Below are 19,319 nucleotides of genomic sequence, written 5' to 3' on the forward strand. Positions count from 1 at the left end.
AGGAGGATGGGCCCGGCCACGAGACCCCAGGCCACGGCACGACCTGAGCTGCCCACCATAAGCCACGGGGTATAGGCTCCTTGCGATGAGGCAGGAAAAAATAAGTAAAAGGCGTGAGTTTTTGAAAAAAAGATGTAAACCGTCATTATTCACAGACAACTTGATGATTTCCATAGAAAACTCTAAGGAATCTACGAAGACACTATTAGACTTTGTGAATGTAACAAGGTCAAGACATACAAGGTAAACAGAGAAAAATGAACTGTGCTTCTATATATTGAAAGGAAACCACTGGAGCCCTGGTTGGTGTGGCTCAGTGGTTGGAATGTCGCCGGGCACTGAAGGGTTGCAGGTTCGATTCCTGGTAAAAGGCATGTTCCTCGGTTGCAGGTTCGATCCCTGCCCCCAGTCAGGGCGTGTTTGGAGGCAACCAGTCGACGTGTCTCTCTCACATCAATGTTTTTCTCCCTCTCTCTCTCTCTCTCCCCCCGACCTCCCACTCTCTCTAAAAATCAGTGGAAAAAATATCCTCAGGGGAGAATTAAAAAAAAAAATTTTTTTAAGTAGCACGATTAAGAAAACGAGTCTAGGTAAGCCACAGAATAGAAGAAAATGCTCATGACAACCTATCGGACAGTATCCAGAACCTATCAGATAATTATCACAAACCGACAATAAAAAGATGAAAATTGAAGAATGTGAGCCAGACACTGGAGCTGACTCTTCTCAGAAGCAGGCACACGAATGGCCGATAAACACACGAAAAGATGCTCAACACCGTCAATCATCAGGAAAACACATAATAACACCAAATTAGATTCGATTTCACACCCACTGGGGGAAAAAAGACAAGGCCAAGTGAAGTGAGGACGCTGGGCCATGTAACACATTGAGAACGCAACATTGTAACCACCTCCGGGAACTTTGTAGCGGGGCCTTACGGTTAAGCCTGTGCTCACTGCATGACCCACAGTTCCACTCCGGGTAGTTACCCGGGAGAAACGAACAGGTGTCCACGCAAAGCCGTCTGAGCATGTCCATCAGCTCCGTGTTCACAGCAGCCCCCCGCTGGCAGCCACCCGGTCGAGGTACAGCCGTGCAACGCAGTAGCCCCCAGCGACAAAGACTTGCCACATTCCTGCAACAACCAAGCACTAAGTGAAAGAAGCAGATACGCTGGAGAGTATGCTGTGTGATTCCATTGATAGGAACCCCAACTGCCTGTGGAACTGATCAGGGGTGATGGGGGGGCTGACTGGGTGGGGAGCTCAGGGGACCTAGCACTGGATGGTACGTACCTATACTTGAATTTCCAGTGTCTGCTTGACAAAGTCCAAAGTCTTGAAGATGACCCATGTGGCCTTGCATGTCCCGGCCCCCAAACTCTCTGGCCTCCTCTGGAAGAGCCCCCACCCCTGCCTTCTGGACTCTAGACCCTCTGGCTTCTCAGGTCCTGTGCTGACAATAGCTGTGATGGGAGTGTCCCATAGTGCCCCTCTCTCCTGATGGCCATGAGCACCCTGGAGCGGACGGCCTCTGGTCCGCTCAGGGCCCACCCCAGTACCAGCCACACTCAGGTGAGAGGCGGGGCAGAGCCAGGCCAACCCCTCCATACACAATGACACAGGGCTGTGCTGGGTTGCGGAGTCCACCTGCCCGACCTTCCTCCTGGAGGATCTTAGGACCCGTGAGGACCTGGCAATGTGGGCTTGGCTGGGATTGCCCAGAGCATGCCCTGGTCCAGAATAGGCCAGAGGGGGGCCTAGTCTGAAACTTCAAACTAGAGAGAGGCTGAGGGAGTTGAGTACACCCAGAAACCCCAAGTGAGGGCCAGAGGGAAGGGACAGAGAGTCAGAGGGAGCCACACCAAGGAGGGGAGGAGGCCGAGGCTCCTGGCCACCCTTAGCTGCACGTTGGAGGACCTGGTGGTCACTGGGCGGAGACCTCCCCAGACTCGGTGCCTGCACTGGCCTGCGGGCTGGTATCCAGGCTCAGGCCCCGGCTGCATGCTCTGGGCATGTTCCACCCTTGCCCACGTGACTCAGGTCATGGACCACCCGGTAGCTGTGGGTTCCCCGGGAGGCAGTGTGTGACAATGTGTTCGAAAGTGTGAGTCTAGGACCCCTGCACACCCGTCTTCCAGCTCCAGGGGCACTCCAGCCGATGATCTGCTCTGTGAGCCCCCAACAAAAGTGCAGTCATGGGGCAGACCCTTCCCCAGCCCCGCCCTGCACAGCGAGGACAGATGACATCTTGTTCTTTATTGATGACTCCCAGAAGACCAGAGACCTGGGGACTGCAGCTCATTTGGGAGGAACTGTGGATCTGGAGCCCAAAGGGCCATTTCCAGGAGGTTCTACTGGGAAGGAGAAGGGCCACCTGGGGCTGGGGCAGTGACCCATCCATCTCGCAGACTCTGTGCCCCACCCCCCAGTCCCTCCAGGTGGGTGTGGCCAGGTGACCAGGTGGCTAGGTCATAGCTTGTTCCGGGGGCAGCGCTGCAGGGCCTCCTCCAGGGCCTCGATCACTCGGTCCACATTCTCCCTGGTGGCGTTGCAGCCCAGGAGGCCGATCCGCAGCACCTGGGGGACAGGGCTGGTGAGACGTCGGCCTCCGTCCAGGACCCCACCTGGCCCTTTCTGAGGTCTGGGCAGAGTCAGGTGGGCTTCCCAACAAGAGGACCCCACCCAGGGGTACCCAGGGAAGCAGAAAGCTTCCTCCAGTCACACAGGGAGCCCCCAGGCCCAGGCAGAGCCCACAGAGCTGAAGAAGGGTATTGGGGCGGCGGTCAGTCAAGGCAGCTCAGAACCACCCTCTCAGTGGGCACAGCTGGACCTGGGCACGGGGCCTCCTGCCTGATCTGCCACGCAGAGGGGAGGGAGGAGGGCCCAGATCCCCCCAGCACAAGCCCTTGGGATCAGAAAAAGGGGTTCCCTGCGGACACCCCAGCTGTCCTGGGCCCCTGGATGCCAGCGACCTCAGCCTGGAAACAGGCATGGTCATACCCCAAGTGAGGGTGAATGCAGTTTCTGGGGAAGGTATGGCCGTCTCCCCTCACCTTCCCCAAGGAGGGCCCGAGGCCGCCCGAGATCTCGATGGAGAAGTGGTCCATAAGGTACTTGACGATGTCTCTCCAGTCGTAGCCAGCAGGCACGGCCACCGTGGTGACAGTGGGCAGCCGGAGCGCCTGCAGGACAGGCCGGGCTCAGTGCCACCCTGACAGCTCGGGCCAGCCCCACCCGCCCTGGGCTTGGGCTTCAGAGGGGCCAGGACTAGGGGGAGTTGGGGGGGTCGCAGGTGCCACTCCACCCCAGGTGCCTCCATACAACTGTTCTCTCAGGGGCTTCAGTTTCCTAGTGACCTTGGGGTGCCTGGCTCATTCAGCTGACACCCCCCCCCCCCCCCCGCCAAGCCCTTGACTGGCTCTGGAGGCTGATGGGCGTCTCCTGGCCCTGGGATCACCCATAGCTACTTCAGGTGCAGGGGCTTTGGGGCACCAAACTAAATGTCCTAAGAATCAGGCCAGGAAGCCAGGACCTTGACAGTGATGGTCACTGTCCTCCCTCCCCAGAACCACAGGAACCTGTGTCCATCTGGGGGGGCTGGGCAGGAGCTGTCCCCTTCCCCACAGCCCCCCCCCCCCCCGGGGCAGAACCTTCCTCCCCTGCACCCTGCCCTCCTTACAGGATCCTTCACAAAGAGCTGCAGGCCCAGCCCCTGCAGGCGCCCTTGCAGGTACGAGGTGACCTCCCGGTGCCGTCGCCAAGTGTTCTCCAGGCCCTGCTCAGGGAGAGAGAACCCGTGGGCAGGGTGGGTGGGGAGGAGGGTTCAGACTGCCACCCACAAGGGGGCTGCTTCAGTCTGGGAGGGCCCTTCCCCTGCCCTGGAACTTGAGCCCCCAAGAGCCTCCTTGAGCCCCCAGGTTTGTGGCTACGGCTCTGCCCCAGGGCTACCTCGGGTGAGGCGGTGGGGCCCAGCCAGCACTGGAGCCCTGGGGAGGTGAGTGGAGAGCACTTTGTTCAGGTGGGGAGCTGGCCAGGGGAGGGCAGGGGGTGTCTGGGCCACACACTGCCTCCTATCTTCCCAGGACACTGACCACACAACCTGAGTTCCATGTGGGCCCCCCCCTCCCTGCCCTACACAGCTCACACTGCCGCCCACCTTCAAAGCCACCCCCTGTGAGCACAGGGCCCAGCCTGGCGACTCCAGCTCAGCCCTGGGGCAGACACAGGAGGGGAAGCAGGCCCTGAGCCTGCAGGGGAGGCTGCCCGCAGCCCTGGTCTCTCCCTGGACAGGGGGCTGGTGATGGCCCTGGGGGGAGCGGGGGGGTTCAGGACAGGGAAGGGGGGTTGTGCTGTGGCACTGTGTCCTGTCCTGTGCTCTGCAAAGCCAGCCGAGCCTGTGTGGACAGCGGTCCCAGTACTGTCCCTGCCCGGCTCCCGACCCCATCCTGGGAGCTGGCCGTGGCTGCTGAACTTGGGTCATTTTATACTCACACACCCGGCTTCTGGCCTCACTCCGAGCTCCTCCACCCTCTCCCCTCTGCACGCATCGCCTCTCTCCTCAGATCCCTCCTGCTGGCCGGGCCTTCCTGGACTGCGTCACTCGGCACCCGCCCGCCCCTGCTCTGTCCCCACCACCCTCTGCCCACCCCTCACCTCTTCAGCAATGAGGGCCAGGCTCTCTCTCAGGCTGAACAGGCTGATGACAGGGGTCGTGTGGTGGTATCTGGAAGGCAGGAGGGGGTTTGGTCCCGTGTCACCAGGCTGGGGCCAGGCAGCCCCATTTGGGTCGGGCTCTGTGACAACGGGACCAGCTCCCTTCCCAGTATGGGAATCAGGGACTCAGCTGGAAGGCAACTAGGTCCACAGGAGCGGGGCTGAGGGTCCTCGGCCACACCTCAGCCGATGCTGACAAGCACAGAGGCCCTGTGCTGGCTCCCACCTCCCACCAGGCCTCCCTGGCCCCAGTGGCCCTGAGGCGTCCACGCTGCACCTACTGAGCCTGCTGCATAAGCACAATTCCAGGTGTCCCTGTCCCCATATGGGACATAAGGGCCTTGAGTTATGGCCAAAGCCACCTCACAGAGAGCCCCTGGTTCACCCCCTTCTTTTGAGATATGGGTAAACTGAGGCATAGAAATGGGGAGACATGGCCAGGTCCAAAGTGCCTGCTGCCACACTGGGACTTCTGGGGGGACAAGGCTCCAGGAAAGGGAGGGGGGCCCCAAGCCCCCAGGCCAGGGAGAAGTTGGGGAACACAGGTAGGGGCACTGATGGGGGACTTGGAACCCAGTGATGAGGGGCTGAGGTAGGGAGAGGTCCCCCATCCTGCCAGCCCTCACTTCCTGGGCTTGTCGTCGCAGCCCCAGAAGTTGGCCAGCCACTGCATGTCCAGGTAAAAGGAGTAGGGCTTCGTCTTCCGACTGTAGATCTTATTTCTGCGGGGAGAGGGGGAGAGAACCAGCCTGAGTGCTCACCTATCCAGCTGGACACCTGTGTGGCCATCTCCCCAACCCCTCCTGTTCCTCAGAGGTAGGGACCCAGGACAGGCCCAGGTGGGTTGCAGGCCCCTCGGGCAGCCCGGCCTTGCTGGCCCTTGGGCTTGGCCTGCACCTCTGCCTCTCGGGTGTGATCCTGCACGTGGGGACCTTGCTTGCCTCGTGGGGCCCAGGCCTGGCCTTCCTTCCCTGGCCCGTCATGTGGATTTGTCTGGCCTCAGTCCCCAGGTCAGTGAGAGGTGACCACTTAAGGACTGGAGGGTCTGCTGCATCGTTGGTGAGTCCAAACACATCCATCAAAACAACAAAGGGGAAACTGAAGCTGGGGCCCCACCCCTCCTGGAGGCCACCGCACACTTGAGGTATAATCCGTGAAGCTGGGTGTAATTGAGGGGCCTCTAGGCAACCCCACTCCCGAGGCTGGGCGCCTCCAAATTGGCCTCACAGACTGGGCCTCTCCCAAGCTCTGGACTCAGACCCAGCTGCCTCCTCAATCCTCCCAGGGTCATCTCAGACTCCCTATCCACGCAGAATTCCTGACCTCCCCCAGATAGTCTCTGTTCTGGGAAACGGCATGAACATGAGCCTGGTGACAGCCTGCTGGGGCCCATCTCCCATCCCCTTCCCCAGCCCACCCTGGCCTGGCTTAGAGTCAGGACACGGGATGTGCGGGATGTTGGGGCAGCAGCCAGGTGAAGTTGGCTGTGCCCACCCCATGGAGAGCCTCCAGCATCAGCTCCTAGATGCTGAGTGGAGCTGGTGCAAGTGGGGGGCTGGCCCTAGGCCCATCCTTGGCCTGAGCCCGGAGAACTCCAGGAATGCCAGGGCCCTACATCTCACACACAAGCCCAGGCTCTTGGAGGAGGGTCTTTTGAAGGCCAGCAAGGCCAGGCTACTGCTCCATACCCTTGGCCCTGACCATGCCCAGCCACCCACTCCCTGTCCAGGGTGGCACCTGTTTAGGGCAGGTGTCCAGCACTCTAAGGGGATCTATGAGCATGTCTCAAGGCTTCCCTCCCTTGCTCTTCCCCCCCTCCTGGGGGCCATCTAGCCTCACTGCACATCCAGCCCAGGGTGGGGGCCCAGGGGCCACTCACTTGGCCTTGTCACTGAAGGAGATGAGTGCGGTGCCCGGAGGGGCATTTAGGACCTTCTGGGAGCCCGAGTACAAGATGTCTATGCCTATGGGGAGGAAGGCACGTGTTCACGGGGCCAAGCCCCATCCGGGATGGAGTCCTTCTGGGGTGGAGTCCTTCTGGGGTGGAATGCCCTTGAAGCCCAGGACCCCGCAAGTCCAGCAGTGTTGGGGTGACCTGGGGACCCATCATGCTACTGGCTCTGAAGTGAGAGGGACCTTCTTGCAGGACCAGGCCCTGCCCTGTGGGGTCTGATGCTGTCACCAAGGTAGGTGGAGTGAATTGTGGGACACCCAGTGAGTGTCCGCTGGGTGTGGGGAGGGTCACAGCCTGGTGCCAGAGTATGTGAGTGCAGTGGGGCAGAGCAGGGAGCTAGTACTCCCATCCTGAGTACTAGCCCCCTGGCTGGTCACGATAACCCACGACACTGTTGCCTGAGGAGGTTCTGTCACTCTGGGTGGCAGCAGAGGGCACCAGGGCTCCGAGGACAACAGGCCAAGCAAATTGTGCCCACCTTATGCTTCCTAGACTGGGGGGGGGGGGAGGCAAGGAAGGGCCTCAGGGTGCACCCACAGGCCTGGACAAGAATGTTCTCAAAGCTTATTCCTAAAAGGCTAAACCTGGAAAAAACCGCAAAGCCCACTCGAGAGGAGAGGGTGCAGTGGGGCATGTGCAAGTAACCAGTGAAAACTGGAGGACCCAGGCTCCGTGCGGGTCTCGCTGGGCTGTGCGGGGAGGGTGGGAGCAGGGAGGGTGCCCAGGCTCGCGTCTCGCCCTGCCATCTGCGGAGTCTGCACTCTGGGGTCTCAGGCTGGAGCCTCTTAGCTCGGCTTCTTTCTCCACGCGGGATGCAGCCAGCTGGGAGGCGCAGGGTGGCATCTCGGGACAGCCCTGCCCACCCGCACTGTGTCCCTGGGCCCCTCCTAGCCCCCTTCCTCTCAGAGCAACGGTGTGAGCGTTGACCCATAAAGCCCCTTCCACTGACCCATAGGGCTTCTCCAGCTGACCTGCAAGGTGACCCCAGGGATGGTGCTCACTGCATGTGACATGCTGGTGAGGGGCTAAGGCAGGTGGGGAAACTGAGGCCCAGCTGGGACCAGAGACATCGCACACCCCTGTCCTCCCACCCCCGCCCCCTGCAGGGGCTCCAAGTGCCTCCCCACGTGCTAACCTGGAGAAGAGCCCGTCTGCCCCACGTAGGTGCCTGACCACCCATGGAGCCCGGCTGGCTAGGGTGTCGGGACACACCTTACCTTGCTTGTCCATGTGGATGGGGGCCCCGCCCAGGGATGCCACACAGTCCACCAGGAGCAGGCACTGGTACCTGGGGGAGGGGCAGCACAGTGAAGCAGGAGGGGCTTCAGCTCCCACCCGCCAGCCCCGGGATCCCCACACACAGGGGTGCGTGAGGCCAGCCCAAGTGGCCTGTGGCCTTGGGGTGGCCAGAGGTTCTGAGGGTGTGCAGAGGGGCCACACAGCACGAGCCTGGGCCTCCCTCTGCCAATAGCCTGCTGGCTGTGAGCTCAGAGCCCAGGAAGGACAGAGTCCAGAGACGGCCCGAGCCAGAAGTTTTGCCTCTCCCCCACCTCCGTGTTTTCTTAAGGAAAGGGCAAAGGGAGCGTCCCATGCTGGTCTCGGAGGAAAGCTCCCTGGGGAGTCATGGCCCAGGGCATGTCTGTGAGTTCGGCTGTGCCAGGTCTCCCAGGGCCAGGCTGTCAGGGCTGCTGTGCCTGGCAGCCCCTCGGCCCCCATGGAGCCTCAAACTTCCAACTCTGCAGAGCAGGCCTGCTCGTCACAGGGGGGGGACCATCTGACTCCTCCAAGGCCCTGTGGCCCCCCGCCCCCCGTGAAGGTGTGGGAGAGGCCAGGGGAGGGGAGGGGAGGGCAGAGGCTGCCTCAGGGCTCTGGGATCTCAGGCCAGGTGGGGCAGGGCCCTGCAGGTCCTGGGACCTGGACAGCTGGGTCAGCATCAAGCCCTTCTCAGCCGCGGGACTGGAGGACAGTGGGCACCGTGGGGGCACCTGCCCTGGGGAACCTCATCCTGCTTTCGGAGGGGAAGAGCCCACCCAGACTCAGCAAAGACCAAGGAGGACCCTGAGAGGTGCTTGCACCCCGCACCCCATGGCAGAGGCTGGGCGGGGGCAGGGAAAATGGGGACTCAGCCTCGCCCCTACGGCCAGGCTGGAGGGACCTGCCAGCATCCCCACCCACCCAGCCCAGGGTGAGCTGTGCTTGGCTGTGTCCCCGGCACTGCCGCCTTGAAACAAGCTCACCTGAGGGGCAGGCTCACCTGAGGGGCAGGCTCACCTGTGGCAGAGCTCCCCGTAGCCATCAAGGGGCTGCAGCACGCCGCTGGAGGACTCCCCCTGGGTCAGGAACAGCAGCACCGGCTTGTGCTGGGCGAGGGCCTGAGGGGCACAGAGGTGACAGGTGCAGACAAAGCCAGTGGGAGGGGGGGCTCCCCTGGGCCAGCCAGTGCCCCCGGAAGGACTTTTCCTGGTGAGGGTAGGACCCCCCTCCAGTACCCCTCCCTCCTACAGTTGGTGTAACCCTCCTGGTCTGTGCTGATGTGGGGCCGGGCATCTGGGCTCTGGGAGGAGGGCTCATGCCAGGGAGAGGGTCTTCCTCCCAGAGGCTCAGGGAGAGTAGCTTCGGCCTCTAGCCCCGTCCATTGGGACTTTTGTGGGGTCAGCTGAGTCCCGAGGGTCTGGTTGGGACTGACCCCCCATCAGGGAGGGGCTGGAACCCGGAGTGTCAGGGCATGTCCTGCTCCCCAGCTCTTACCTCCAGCCACTCTGGCCCTGCCCACAGGACTGGACTCCTGACTCAGTTGCCCTGCCAGGCAGAACCCTCCCTATCAGGCTTCCCACCTGTTCCCAGGGATCAGAATGCTCTTCCTGGGGTGGGTCACCTGGCGCTGGAAGCCACGGCCCCAGCCTCCCAACCCTGAGCCCACCCAGCTGGCCAGGCTCCTGGCTTCCCCGGGGTCATACCTTCTCCACCTCCTGCATCGTGTAGTAGCCTCCGGGGTCCTTGATCATCGGGTGTGTGCGAGCTCCTGGGGGCAGGAGCAGGGAGCAGTGAGCCACCCCTGCCCCAGAATACAGGGCAAGAGCCACTGTTGGGGGCAGCGGCCTGCTGAGCAGGCCACATGAGGGCAGGGACCTGCCACCCCAGCCCCAGCCCCGGCCCAGCCGCTCTGCTGGAGAGGAAAGTGGGGTGTGCTCAGCGAATCTGCTCATCAGCTGAGGCTTCGGGGTGCTCAGGATGAGAGCACGTCTGGCTCAGCTCCCCTGTCCCTTCCTCAGGCCGCCTTCCCGGAGCCCAGCCAGGCTGGGCATCCCCGGCACTCCTCACACGGGAAATTAACAGGCATTTATTTGTGCACAGCCGAGCGATGGTGCCTTCCCAGCATAGGAAGGAAGGAACAGGCCCTCGCCCAGCTCCTCTCTCAGACCCTTGCAACCCGAGCACAGTGAGCCCCAGAGCCATACGTTGGCGATGAGGCAGCCCCAGGACCATCCGAGCCTCAGGGGAGAGCCTGAGGCCGGGGTATGGGGGGCAGGGTCGGGGCCTGCCCGGGCCCAGCAGCAGGCAGTCAGAGCCCCTGGATTGTGGGCACTGAGGTCCTGGCTCTGCTCAGCCAGTGTGAGGACCACAGGGGACCGGGGGAGGGGCCGGGACCCCCCTTGAGCTGTCAGAAGTTGTCCATTAGCCGGACGGAGTGCAGCCACGTGTGGAGCTGACCTTGCAGGACGATCTGTAAGCGCACAATCAATCATTAAACCCAGGGCTCGTCCTGCTCTCGAGCTTTGCTTCTCTAGACATTTCTCTCTGAAAGTGAAACCCTGTCCCCTCAGTGCTCGGTGGCTCCAGGAAGAGTTTGAATCTGAGATTTTTTGTTTTGTTTTATCAATCCTCACCTGAGGATAGTTTTTTCCATTACTTTTCAGAGGGAACTGAAGGGAGGGAGGGAGGGGGAGAGAGAGAGAAACATCAATGTGAAAGGCAATCGATTGGTTGCCTGCTGCATACGCCCCAACTGGGGGTGGGAAGTGAACCCCCAACCGAGCTACAAGCTACGTGCCCTTGCCTGAGAATCGAACTTGCAACCCTCCGGTGCCCGGGCTGACTGAGCCACCCGGCCACGGCTGTTTCTGAGATTTCTGAGGGGGGATTTCAGCCTCTGCAACCCTGTTCTATGGCAGAGCAGAGGTTACGCCGGGGGCCCCAGTGAGCTGTGGGGGCTGAGACCAGAGGATTCCCTGCAGTGCCCCCATGTGCTCCACAGACAGCTGCCCCCAAACTCTGGGAGACCAGGGGCATGGGGCCCTTGGGCATCCTGACACCCAGACTGGCCAGAAGGTGGAGGCCACAGAGGGGGGTGGGCAGGGGCCAAGGTTGGTACCTGGGGTGAGGGGGCTGTCAGGTGTCCTGCCGGAGGTGGGAGGATGGGAAAGGATCCTGCCGGAGGTGGGATGCAGCCCGCTGCATCCCACCCTCTGCCCCATCCCTTACCGATGCGCTCCCCGATTTCAGCTGCCCGCTGCCCCCAGATGCCGTTGACCCCGACCAGAAAGGAGTCCCCAGGTTCCAGGATGTTGAAGAGGGCGGCCTCCAGGCCAGAGTGCCCTGAGCCGCTGACGGCCAGCGTGAGGCGGTTCCTGGTCTGGAACACGTACTGGATGCCCTGCTTGATCTCATCCATTATCTGGGGGGGCGGGGGGCAGCGGTGTGCAGGTGAGACCCAGCCCCAGGCCCTCCGGCCTCCCCCGTGAGGAGGCAGCTGAGGACTGAGCACTCCCTGGCCCACCTGGTACATCTCCTTATGCATGTGGCCGATCATCTGCAGTCCCCCAGCCGCGAGGACGCGTGGAGCCAGGTTGGAAGGGCCCGGCCCCAGCAGGAGCCGGTTGGGCACCAGCAGGGGCTTGAGCAGGGCCTCCGGGGGGCTCACCACCAGCTGGTGCGAGGCCATGGTGCGCACCCAGCCTGCCACCTGGGGCCCCAGGGATGCACCCGCTGAGGTCAGAGTGCGGAGCATGTCCCGGCTTGCCCCGCGCTGGGAAGCGTAGGGTGCACCTGCGGTGTCAGGGGAGAGGCCTGCGGATGGCTCCCCCTCCGCCCGCTGCCCGCCAGTGGCGGTTACCTGACCCCTGTCAGTGCTTATCCTCTGTCCAGGCCTGACAGCTGGGGCGTTGACCCTTCGGCAGGAGGAGGAGCCTCCGGAGACCAGTCAGTGGAAAGAGAGCCTGGCATCCTCCACCCACCGGCCCCTCCTGTGGACTCCTCTCTGGTCTCTGGGGTGGACGCCCAGCCCAGTGTTCTTGCTGGGCTCAGGGGGCCTCAGAATTGTTCTTAAAGGACTAGAGAGCAAATATTTCAGGCTTGGCAGATTTTACGGCCTGGGTAGCAAATGCTCAACCAGGTGGCAGAGCAGCCACTGTGGTGCGGCATGTACAATAAAACTTTATTCACAAAACAAGCCATGGGCCAGGCACATGCACACGCATGTGCACACGCACTGACAGTCATTCCTGATCTTTTAGCAAACAGGGGTTTCCTCTGCATCAGGACCTCGGTGCACGTCCGCTCGTCCTGTGTCAAGGCCTGGACATATATCACACTTTCACTTAACCACCTGAAGGACTTTCCAATGATGGTGTTCCAGTGTCCAGACCCCCGGACATGTGGCAGTTACCACCGTGGACTAATCCGGGGGCTAAAATGCAGGACCGATTGTACTCGAGCGTGAGCTTTGCACTGTCAGATTCTCAGACGCGCCTTCTCCTCGGAACACTCTGGGTGTTGCCTCCTCGTGTTTCTAGTTCGCAAACTTGACTTAAGACCCTTGACTAAATCTGCACCATTTATTTCTAGTCAAAGCCCCCTGATCTCCTGGGGTAAGTTCAACATCCTCCTACCACGCCACATGCCACATGCCACATGCCACACGACCCATGCCACATGCCACACGCCACACGCCACATGTGTCACACTGCTGACTGCCTGTCGGTGTGTGTGTTTTGTTCACAAACAGGCGTCCTGTGCTCATGTGACCTGGAGGGGAGCTGTTGCAACTGACAGAGGCGTTTCCTCAGCCTGGGAGCCGATTGGGAGCCGTGGAGCCACTGAAGACAGTGAACAGCAGGGCAGGTACCAGACCTCTGTCTCCGAGTCCTGCAGATAAGGGCCACCTGGCCAGGTGCGTCAGGCAGTTCCAGCCTCAACACCAAAGCCAGAGGCAGCACCCACCCCGGGAGGAGCGCCTCAGTTTGGTGAGGATCAGCCAGCCCACCCACCCTGCCTTCAGGGCCCTGGGCCAGCAGCCCGGGAGGGGTGTCTGGGAGGGGCGTGGAGCCCAGACCAGGACCTGGTGCCCACTCTGCCTCCCCTCCCCGCAGGCAGGTGCCCCAGGCCTCACTCCCTGTGGACCCAGGGGTGCAAGCTCCCCAGGCAGGGGCTGCTGCCTCCACACTGTGCTACGGAGTTTGCTTTCTTTAAAAAAAAAAAAAAATCTAACTTGCGGTTTTCCATAACTCACGTGAAACGTGCAAACAGTTGCTTTAGCCCATGGGTCCGTGACCTGCTGCACCGCGTGGTGTTGTGCCACGTGACCTGGGTGCTCCAGGTGGACTGTGGCCTCCTCTGCTGGCGACACCATTTTCTGGTCCCTCTGCCAGCTGCCCGATGCTGCTAGGTATCGCCACGGACACTGTGTTTTTAAAAAATATATATCTTTATTAATTTCAGAGAGGAAGGGAAAGGGAGAGAGAGAGAAACATCCATGATGAGAGTCGTTGATCAGCTGCCTCCTGCATGGCCCCAACTGGGCATCGAGCTCACAACCTGGGCATGTGCCCTGACTGGGAATTGAACCTCGATCTCCTGGACCCTAGGTCGATGCTCAGCCGCTGAGGCATGCCCGGCCGGGCAGGACGCTGTGTTGAAGCCAGCCTGCCGTGCCGTCCTGGGCTGGAGGAGGCCCTCCGAGGCCCGTGCGCCCACCTTTTCAGAGACAGCCCCCATGTCCCAGGTGGGGAGGGACTGGTCTGGAGCCTGCAGTCCCAGTCTGAGTCCTGGGAGTCCTCCTGCTTCACGGATCCATGCTTTTGTTTATTCCCCATCATCTGTGGCCAACCTTGTGAGAACAGATGGTTTTGAGTAAGACGGTAAGAAAACACAGGCTTGCTGCTGTGCCTGCTGGCCCAGGAGAGGCAGTGTCGCCCCCACGCCCGCCCCACGGCCTCGGAGGACAGGCAGTTCAGGGCACCCAGGGCGGGAACGGTCAGGCGGAAAGGCTTCCTGAGCCTGGACCTGACGGAGGAAGGTTAACTGGGGTGGGGGTGGGGGACACAGAGTGGGCCAGGCCTGGGGAGCCGGGCACAGGCAGGAGGGCAGAAGGCCGGTTGGGGCTCATCCCGAGGACCCCACAGAACCTTGGACTTCACCACCGACAGCAGGGACAGGTCCCACCCAGGAAAGCTGAGTGCCGGCCAGGAAAGGGAGGCGCTGCCTCCCGGCGACCTCTGTTACCTGGAGGGCAGCGTCTCAAACGTGGGCATCAGGATTCCCAGGTTCCGGCTCACAGGACTGGGGGGCTTGAGAAGCTGCATTCCCTGCAGGCGGGAGTCAGCAGGAGCCCCAGGAGGCCAGACTCCCAAGGACAGGAAGGCTCCAAGGGGGTGGGCCTGAGGTCCCAGGTCACCTGACTCCAAAAGCCTGTGTTTGGGCCCCACCCTGGACAGAGAAGGTGAGGGGGCCCCACGCTGGCCCCATGGGGCACAACAGCACTCAGCGGCCAGACGGAGGCCCCACTGGGAGCGGCCTGATTTCCCTTAAATGCAGGTTTCTGCTTCTTCCTGAAGGCAAGGGTGACAGGCTGGTTGCCCCCGGGGGCGGGGAGGAGGTGGGCCGGGAGGGGGCGTGGGAGGGCTACAGGGAGGTCTGGAGAGGACCACACCTCCTGCTCATGGTCCCACCCAGAGTGAGGGTTGGAGTGCAAACTGCAGACGGTCCGGGTGGGTGCAGGACACCCAGAAGGTGGCTGGATGCCCACCTACCCGCACCTGGGACTTCAGGGAGCCTGCTGTGCTCTGGGGTGAGCAACTCGACAGTGACCTCTGGTGGCCGGAGGCTGCGGGACACACAGAGGCGGTGACGGTGGGGCAGGGACAACCACAGTTTTAAAATGTCTTCAGTGTGAGTCACAAGGGACCTTCTCCAGGCGGACGCGCCGTGGAGCCCAGAGAGCCGTGTACCCGCTCCCTGCCGGCCCGCAGCACCCACTCCTGTCACCCTCGTTTCTTTGCTCAGGTGCCACCCCTCACTCTCACTTGCCTAATTCTGCCCGAGTTTTAAAGCAAATCCCAGACTTTGTCATTTTACCCAGCTCTTCCAGGACGACATTTTCTCTCACAGCCTTGATGCCATTATCACACCCGGCAAAACCAGAAACGATTCCTCAGTATCATCTAACAGCCTGTCCAGAGACAAGTGTCCGATGATCTAGAAAGTGTCTTTCCAAAGGTGGCTTGTTAGTTGGGATTCATACGAGGCCTGGGTGTCACGTGTGGCTGGGTGAAAGTCTCTCTCTTTTAAGAAACAAATTTTTAAAATCCTCACTCAAGAATATGGTTTTCTGTTGATTTGAGAGAGAGAGAGAGAGAGAGAGAGAGAGAGAGAAACGTCAGTGGGTTGCCTCCAGAACATGCCCTGACTGGGGATTGAACTTGAAAACTCAGGTAGGTGACCTGACCGGGAATCAAATCCACAGCCCTTTGGTGAGCAGGGCGATGCTCCAGCTGGGCCACTGGCCAGGGCGGACATCACTTTCAATGGCTGATGGCGCTTTAGTGGAGACACATGTCAAGGGAGTTTGTTGAAAACCATATTCCAGCTCAGGAGGCCAGGTGGGGCTGGGAGCGGCGCTTGGACTCTGGTCACCGGGACGCTGGGTGTCACATGCAGACGGGCATCAGTGGTGAGTCGGGCCCCATGCCCTCAGCCCCAGGGGGGACCTTCCTGGGAGGTGGGCAGCCTGCAGCTCCTCTCCTGCTGGCCAGGGCCCTGGTTCTCCAGAACAGGGAGCCTGGCCCAGGCAAGGGCGCTCCTCCCTCCCCTCCGCACCACCCAGGGGACAGGGCCTGGGGTCTGGGCTTACTCGGAAGCCTTACTACTTCAGGGGCACCCCGCTAACCTTTCCTGCCATTTCCAGATGCATTCCTGGTTCTGCCTCTTGTTCCTGGAATGTGGCTCACCCTACCCTGACCAGGCTTGGGGAGCTCACTCTTCCCACCAGGGCCGCTCAGGCTGAGCCTCGATCTCCAGATTCCGGGGTGCACCCTGCCTCTGCTCGGCCTTTGTCTGGGAGCCCTGCCACATGCCCGCATCATTTCACCTGTCTTCACGGCCACATCATGAGGGGGCCTGAATTCACTCCAGAAAGCGACACTCGGTGTGTCGACCAGCGGGACCCTGAGCCCCACACTCGTTCCCCGTGGTGAAAGCTTTGCCCAGGGCACCATCATCCGGGTCTGTACTGGCCTCCTGGCTCCTCACACACCCTCTGGGAAAACAAACGAGAAAGGCATTGATCCCAAGCTCCTTCCTCCAAGGTCAGCCTCTCTCTGCCAAGATCTAAGAAAAGATTTAATTTCAGCCACTTTTGCTGCCAGTTTTGTTTCTGCAAAGTCATCTCCTGACCTCTGCGTGGGAGTGAAGCCCTCCGCGAGCTACATTTTCTGGGAACAAGGCAGAACTGAAGACCCTTGAGGGATTCACTCGAGGTTCCACCTGTACAAAGGAGTCCGAATGATCGAGTCCTTGGGAAAATACCAAGCGCATCCTCACGCAGAGAGAAACACAGATTTGGGGAAAACACAGCCAGGAAGAAAGCAACACCCACACACGCGGAGGCGAATGACCTGAGGACAAATATCCTGCGTGCACCTGTCGGTCTCACTGAGGGCCTCACGTGGGAGGGGCTCCTGTAGGCGACAGACAGACGTAGGGCAGGTAGAGAATGTCGGTCGGATTAGTTACGGGATGTCTGTGCAGCGGAGGGCCACAGCCACCGAGCCTGATACAGGGAAGTTACAAAAGGAGAAGGGAACTTGTCCGCACTCCAGCGGGATAGAAACTGAAGCTGTTGCGAACTCGGTTTCCCCAGGTGGTGCCCACGGCCCAGGCCAGGCGCCTCCAGGGCCACCTGACTCAGTCGCCCTGCGAGGCTCGGACAGAAGATGACATGATGGTGGCAGCAGAGCCTTGTGGACTTTGTTCCAGTGGAACTGCTGGGCTGTGGCCTCCAAAACTGCCAGAGAATAAATGTCTGTGGTTTTAAGCCACCACGTTGGTGGTAGGTTGTTACAGGAGCCACAGGACACGGCTACGTACGTTCCAAGAGAAATCGCCTCTCGTCCTGGGTGGTGTAGCTCATCAGTTAGATGGTCGGCCGGCGCAGCGGAGGGTCTCGGGTTCCACTCCCTGTCAAGGGCAAGTACCTGGGTGGCAGGCCCAATTCCTGGCCCCACCAACTGTGGGAGGCAACCAATCAATGTGACTCCCACACCGACGTTTCCCCCTCTCTCTCCCTCTCCCCCCTTCTTCTGCCTCCGACTCTTTCTAAAAATCAGTGGAAAAAATATCCCCAGGTGAAGATTAACAACTGCAGCAAAAAGTCGTCCCAAAGGATGGATGGAAACGCGCACACGCACGCACACGCACACGTGCACACGCACGAATACGCACTGACATCTGGAGGTGCATCAGTGCCGCGGGAGCAGGCGCACAGCCTCCGGGGGTGTCCCCAACGCCTTGTCCTAGGGACTTGTTTGTCATTTAACTCTCTCTCTCCGGCCAGTTCTGTCGTGTTCAGGTTCCAGGCTGGGGGGCGGCCACGTCTGCCAGGCCGTCCTTTACGGCCTCTGGATTCCTTATGCTCTGGAAAGGTCTTCTGCAGCCCCTGGAGGTGAGAAGTAGATTTTTTTTTGTAGGACAAAAATAACCAGAAGTTTTATTTCTTACCGTAGATGTTTTGGTCCAATTGGAATTCCTGCCCCAATAGATCCTTTACTCAACAAATGTGGTTCAGGAAATGGGCTTTTCCTACTGGTTTGAAAGGCCGCCTTGATCACCAGCTAAAGTAATTTATGCCTGTTTTGTTTCCTTAGTCATTTGCCGGTACTGGGCTGGTTTAACTGTTCCAGGTGAGTGCTGATTTGCCGTAAGATAGGTCAACCTCCCTTAGTTACTTCCCTTTACTTGCTTTATTTTTTCAGCTATCCACTCTTATTTGTTCTGCCAAGATCAACTTGAGAATAAACTTAATTCCTAAAAGTACTCACAATTTTTACGGAAATTGCATTAAATTTACAATACTTAGCCTTACGTTTCAGAAAAGCGTTGCTCCTCTCAGTTATCGGGATTAGTTCTATGTCTTCAGTAAACTGAAGATATAGTTTTTAAAAATAAAGAACTTATCTACTTAGTGTTAAATTTATTTCTAGGTACTTGAAATTTCTGTTGCTGCTGTCATTGGAATCTGTCTTCAGTGATATGTTTTAAAATATTTTGAAAGGTTTCAAAATCCATGGACCCACCATCAGATTTAACGAATGTTAACATTTTTCTACATTTGGTTCAGATTCTACTTTAAAAAAAATAATAAAATAAAATGTACTAATGGCCACAGTAATCAAGACAGTGTGGTTAGAGCGTCGGATGAGCACCGAAGGGTCTCAGGTTCGATTCCCGGTCAAGGGCACCTACCTGGGTTGCAGGTTTGATCTCCTGTCCCGGTCGGGGTGCGTGCGAGAGGCAACCATGCATGTGTCTCTCTCACATCGATGCCTCTCTCTCCCCCCCCACCTCTCTCTAAAAATGAATGGAAAAAATATCCTCAGGTTGGGGTTAACAAAAACAAACACAAGAACCACACCTATGACCAGTGCAACAGAACAGAATGTCTACGACTAGGCCCAAGAGCTACGCCCAGCAGTTTTCGTCAGGGCTGCAGGTGCGGCCGAGCAGGGGCAGGAGGCCTCCTCCGCAACACCCCACACCTGGCGTCAGCTGCAGCCGGGTCACAGACCCGAAGGCAGAAGCCAACACAACACAGTGGTGAAAAGAAACGCAGGCATCTCTGCGTAGACGCAGATTTCTCGGGGCTCAAGAAAGCAACAACCACAAGAGGAAAAAATGAAAACTTGGACTTCATCAGAATAAAACACGTCTGCCCATCAAAAAACGTCGCCAAGAAAACAAGCAGGCAAACCACAGACTGGTAGGCAATGTTCACAGGCTCACCACAGGTCCATGCCCAAGGAGCCCCGAGCCCGCTTCCTCCACCTCCACCCAGCTCAGGTGAGCGCTGGGTGTCCTGTTCTCAGTGGTCCACAGAGAGGGACAGCTTTTCCCACCCCCACCCCCCAGGACCCCTGCCTCAGCTCAGAGCTTTGAAGATGCCCAGAGGAGAGGAACTGTGGAGGGGCCTTGAGGGGGAAAGCGGAGGCGCGTGTGTCGGGGACTTCGTTGACTTTTATAGTCAGCATCTCCTTCAGGTCTGGGTCACAAAGGGAGCCTCTGGCAGCAGCTGCTCTGCGGACGTGGGTCCCCACAATGGGCTCTGGCCACAGCCCAGCACCCGGCTGCCAGCTGCTGCTGGCCAGACACTGAGTCAG

The 19,319-nt window shown here is 59.7% G+C and overlaps 1 protein-coding gene and 1 long non-coding RNA gene across 2 annotated transcripts; one reads left to right on the plus strand and one right to left on the minus strand.

The window, feature by feature from the left end:
* Positions 1–2,240: 2,240 nt before the first annotated feature.
* On the minus strand, positions 2,241–11,931 carry AGXT (alanine--glyoxylate aminotransferase). The gene is made up of 11 exons (XM_081143388.1): positions 11,450–11,931; positions 11,155–11,347; positions 9,630–9,694; positions 8,944–9,044; positions 7,890–7,960; positions 6,598–6,682; positions 5,345–5,440; positions 4,659–4,728; positions 3,685–3,780; positions 3,059–3,187; positions 2,241–2,582 (listed from the first exon to the last, which is right to left on the minus strand). Exons 1-11 carry the CDS (start codon positions 11,678–11,680, stop codon positions 2,475–2,477), a joined length of 1,245 nt encoding a protein of 414 aa, XP_080999514.1. The 5' UTR covers positions 11,681–11,931; the 3' UTR covers positions 2,241–2,474.
* Positions 11,932–14,195: 2,264 nt separating this feature from the next.
* On the plus strand, positions 14,196–18,332 carry LOC308559986. Its single transcript, XR_013999236.1, has 4 exons — positions 14,196–15,619; positions 15,854–17,608; positions 17,811–17,846; positions 18,147–18,332. It is a non-coding gene; the product is annotated as an uncharacterized lncRNA (long non-coding RNA).
* Positions 18,333–19,319: the final 987 nt, after the last annotated feature.

Source organism: Miniopterus schreibersii, assembly GCF_964146895.1.
Source record: "Miniopterus schreibersii genome assembly, chromosome: 7".
NCBI lineage: Eukaryota > Metazoa > Chordata > Mammalia > Chiroptera > Miniopteridae > Miniopterus > Miniopterus schreibersii.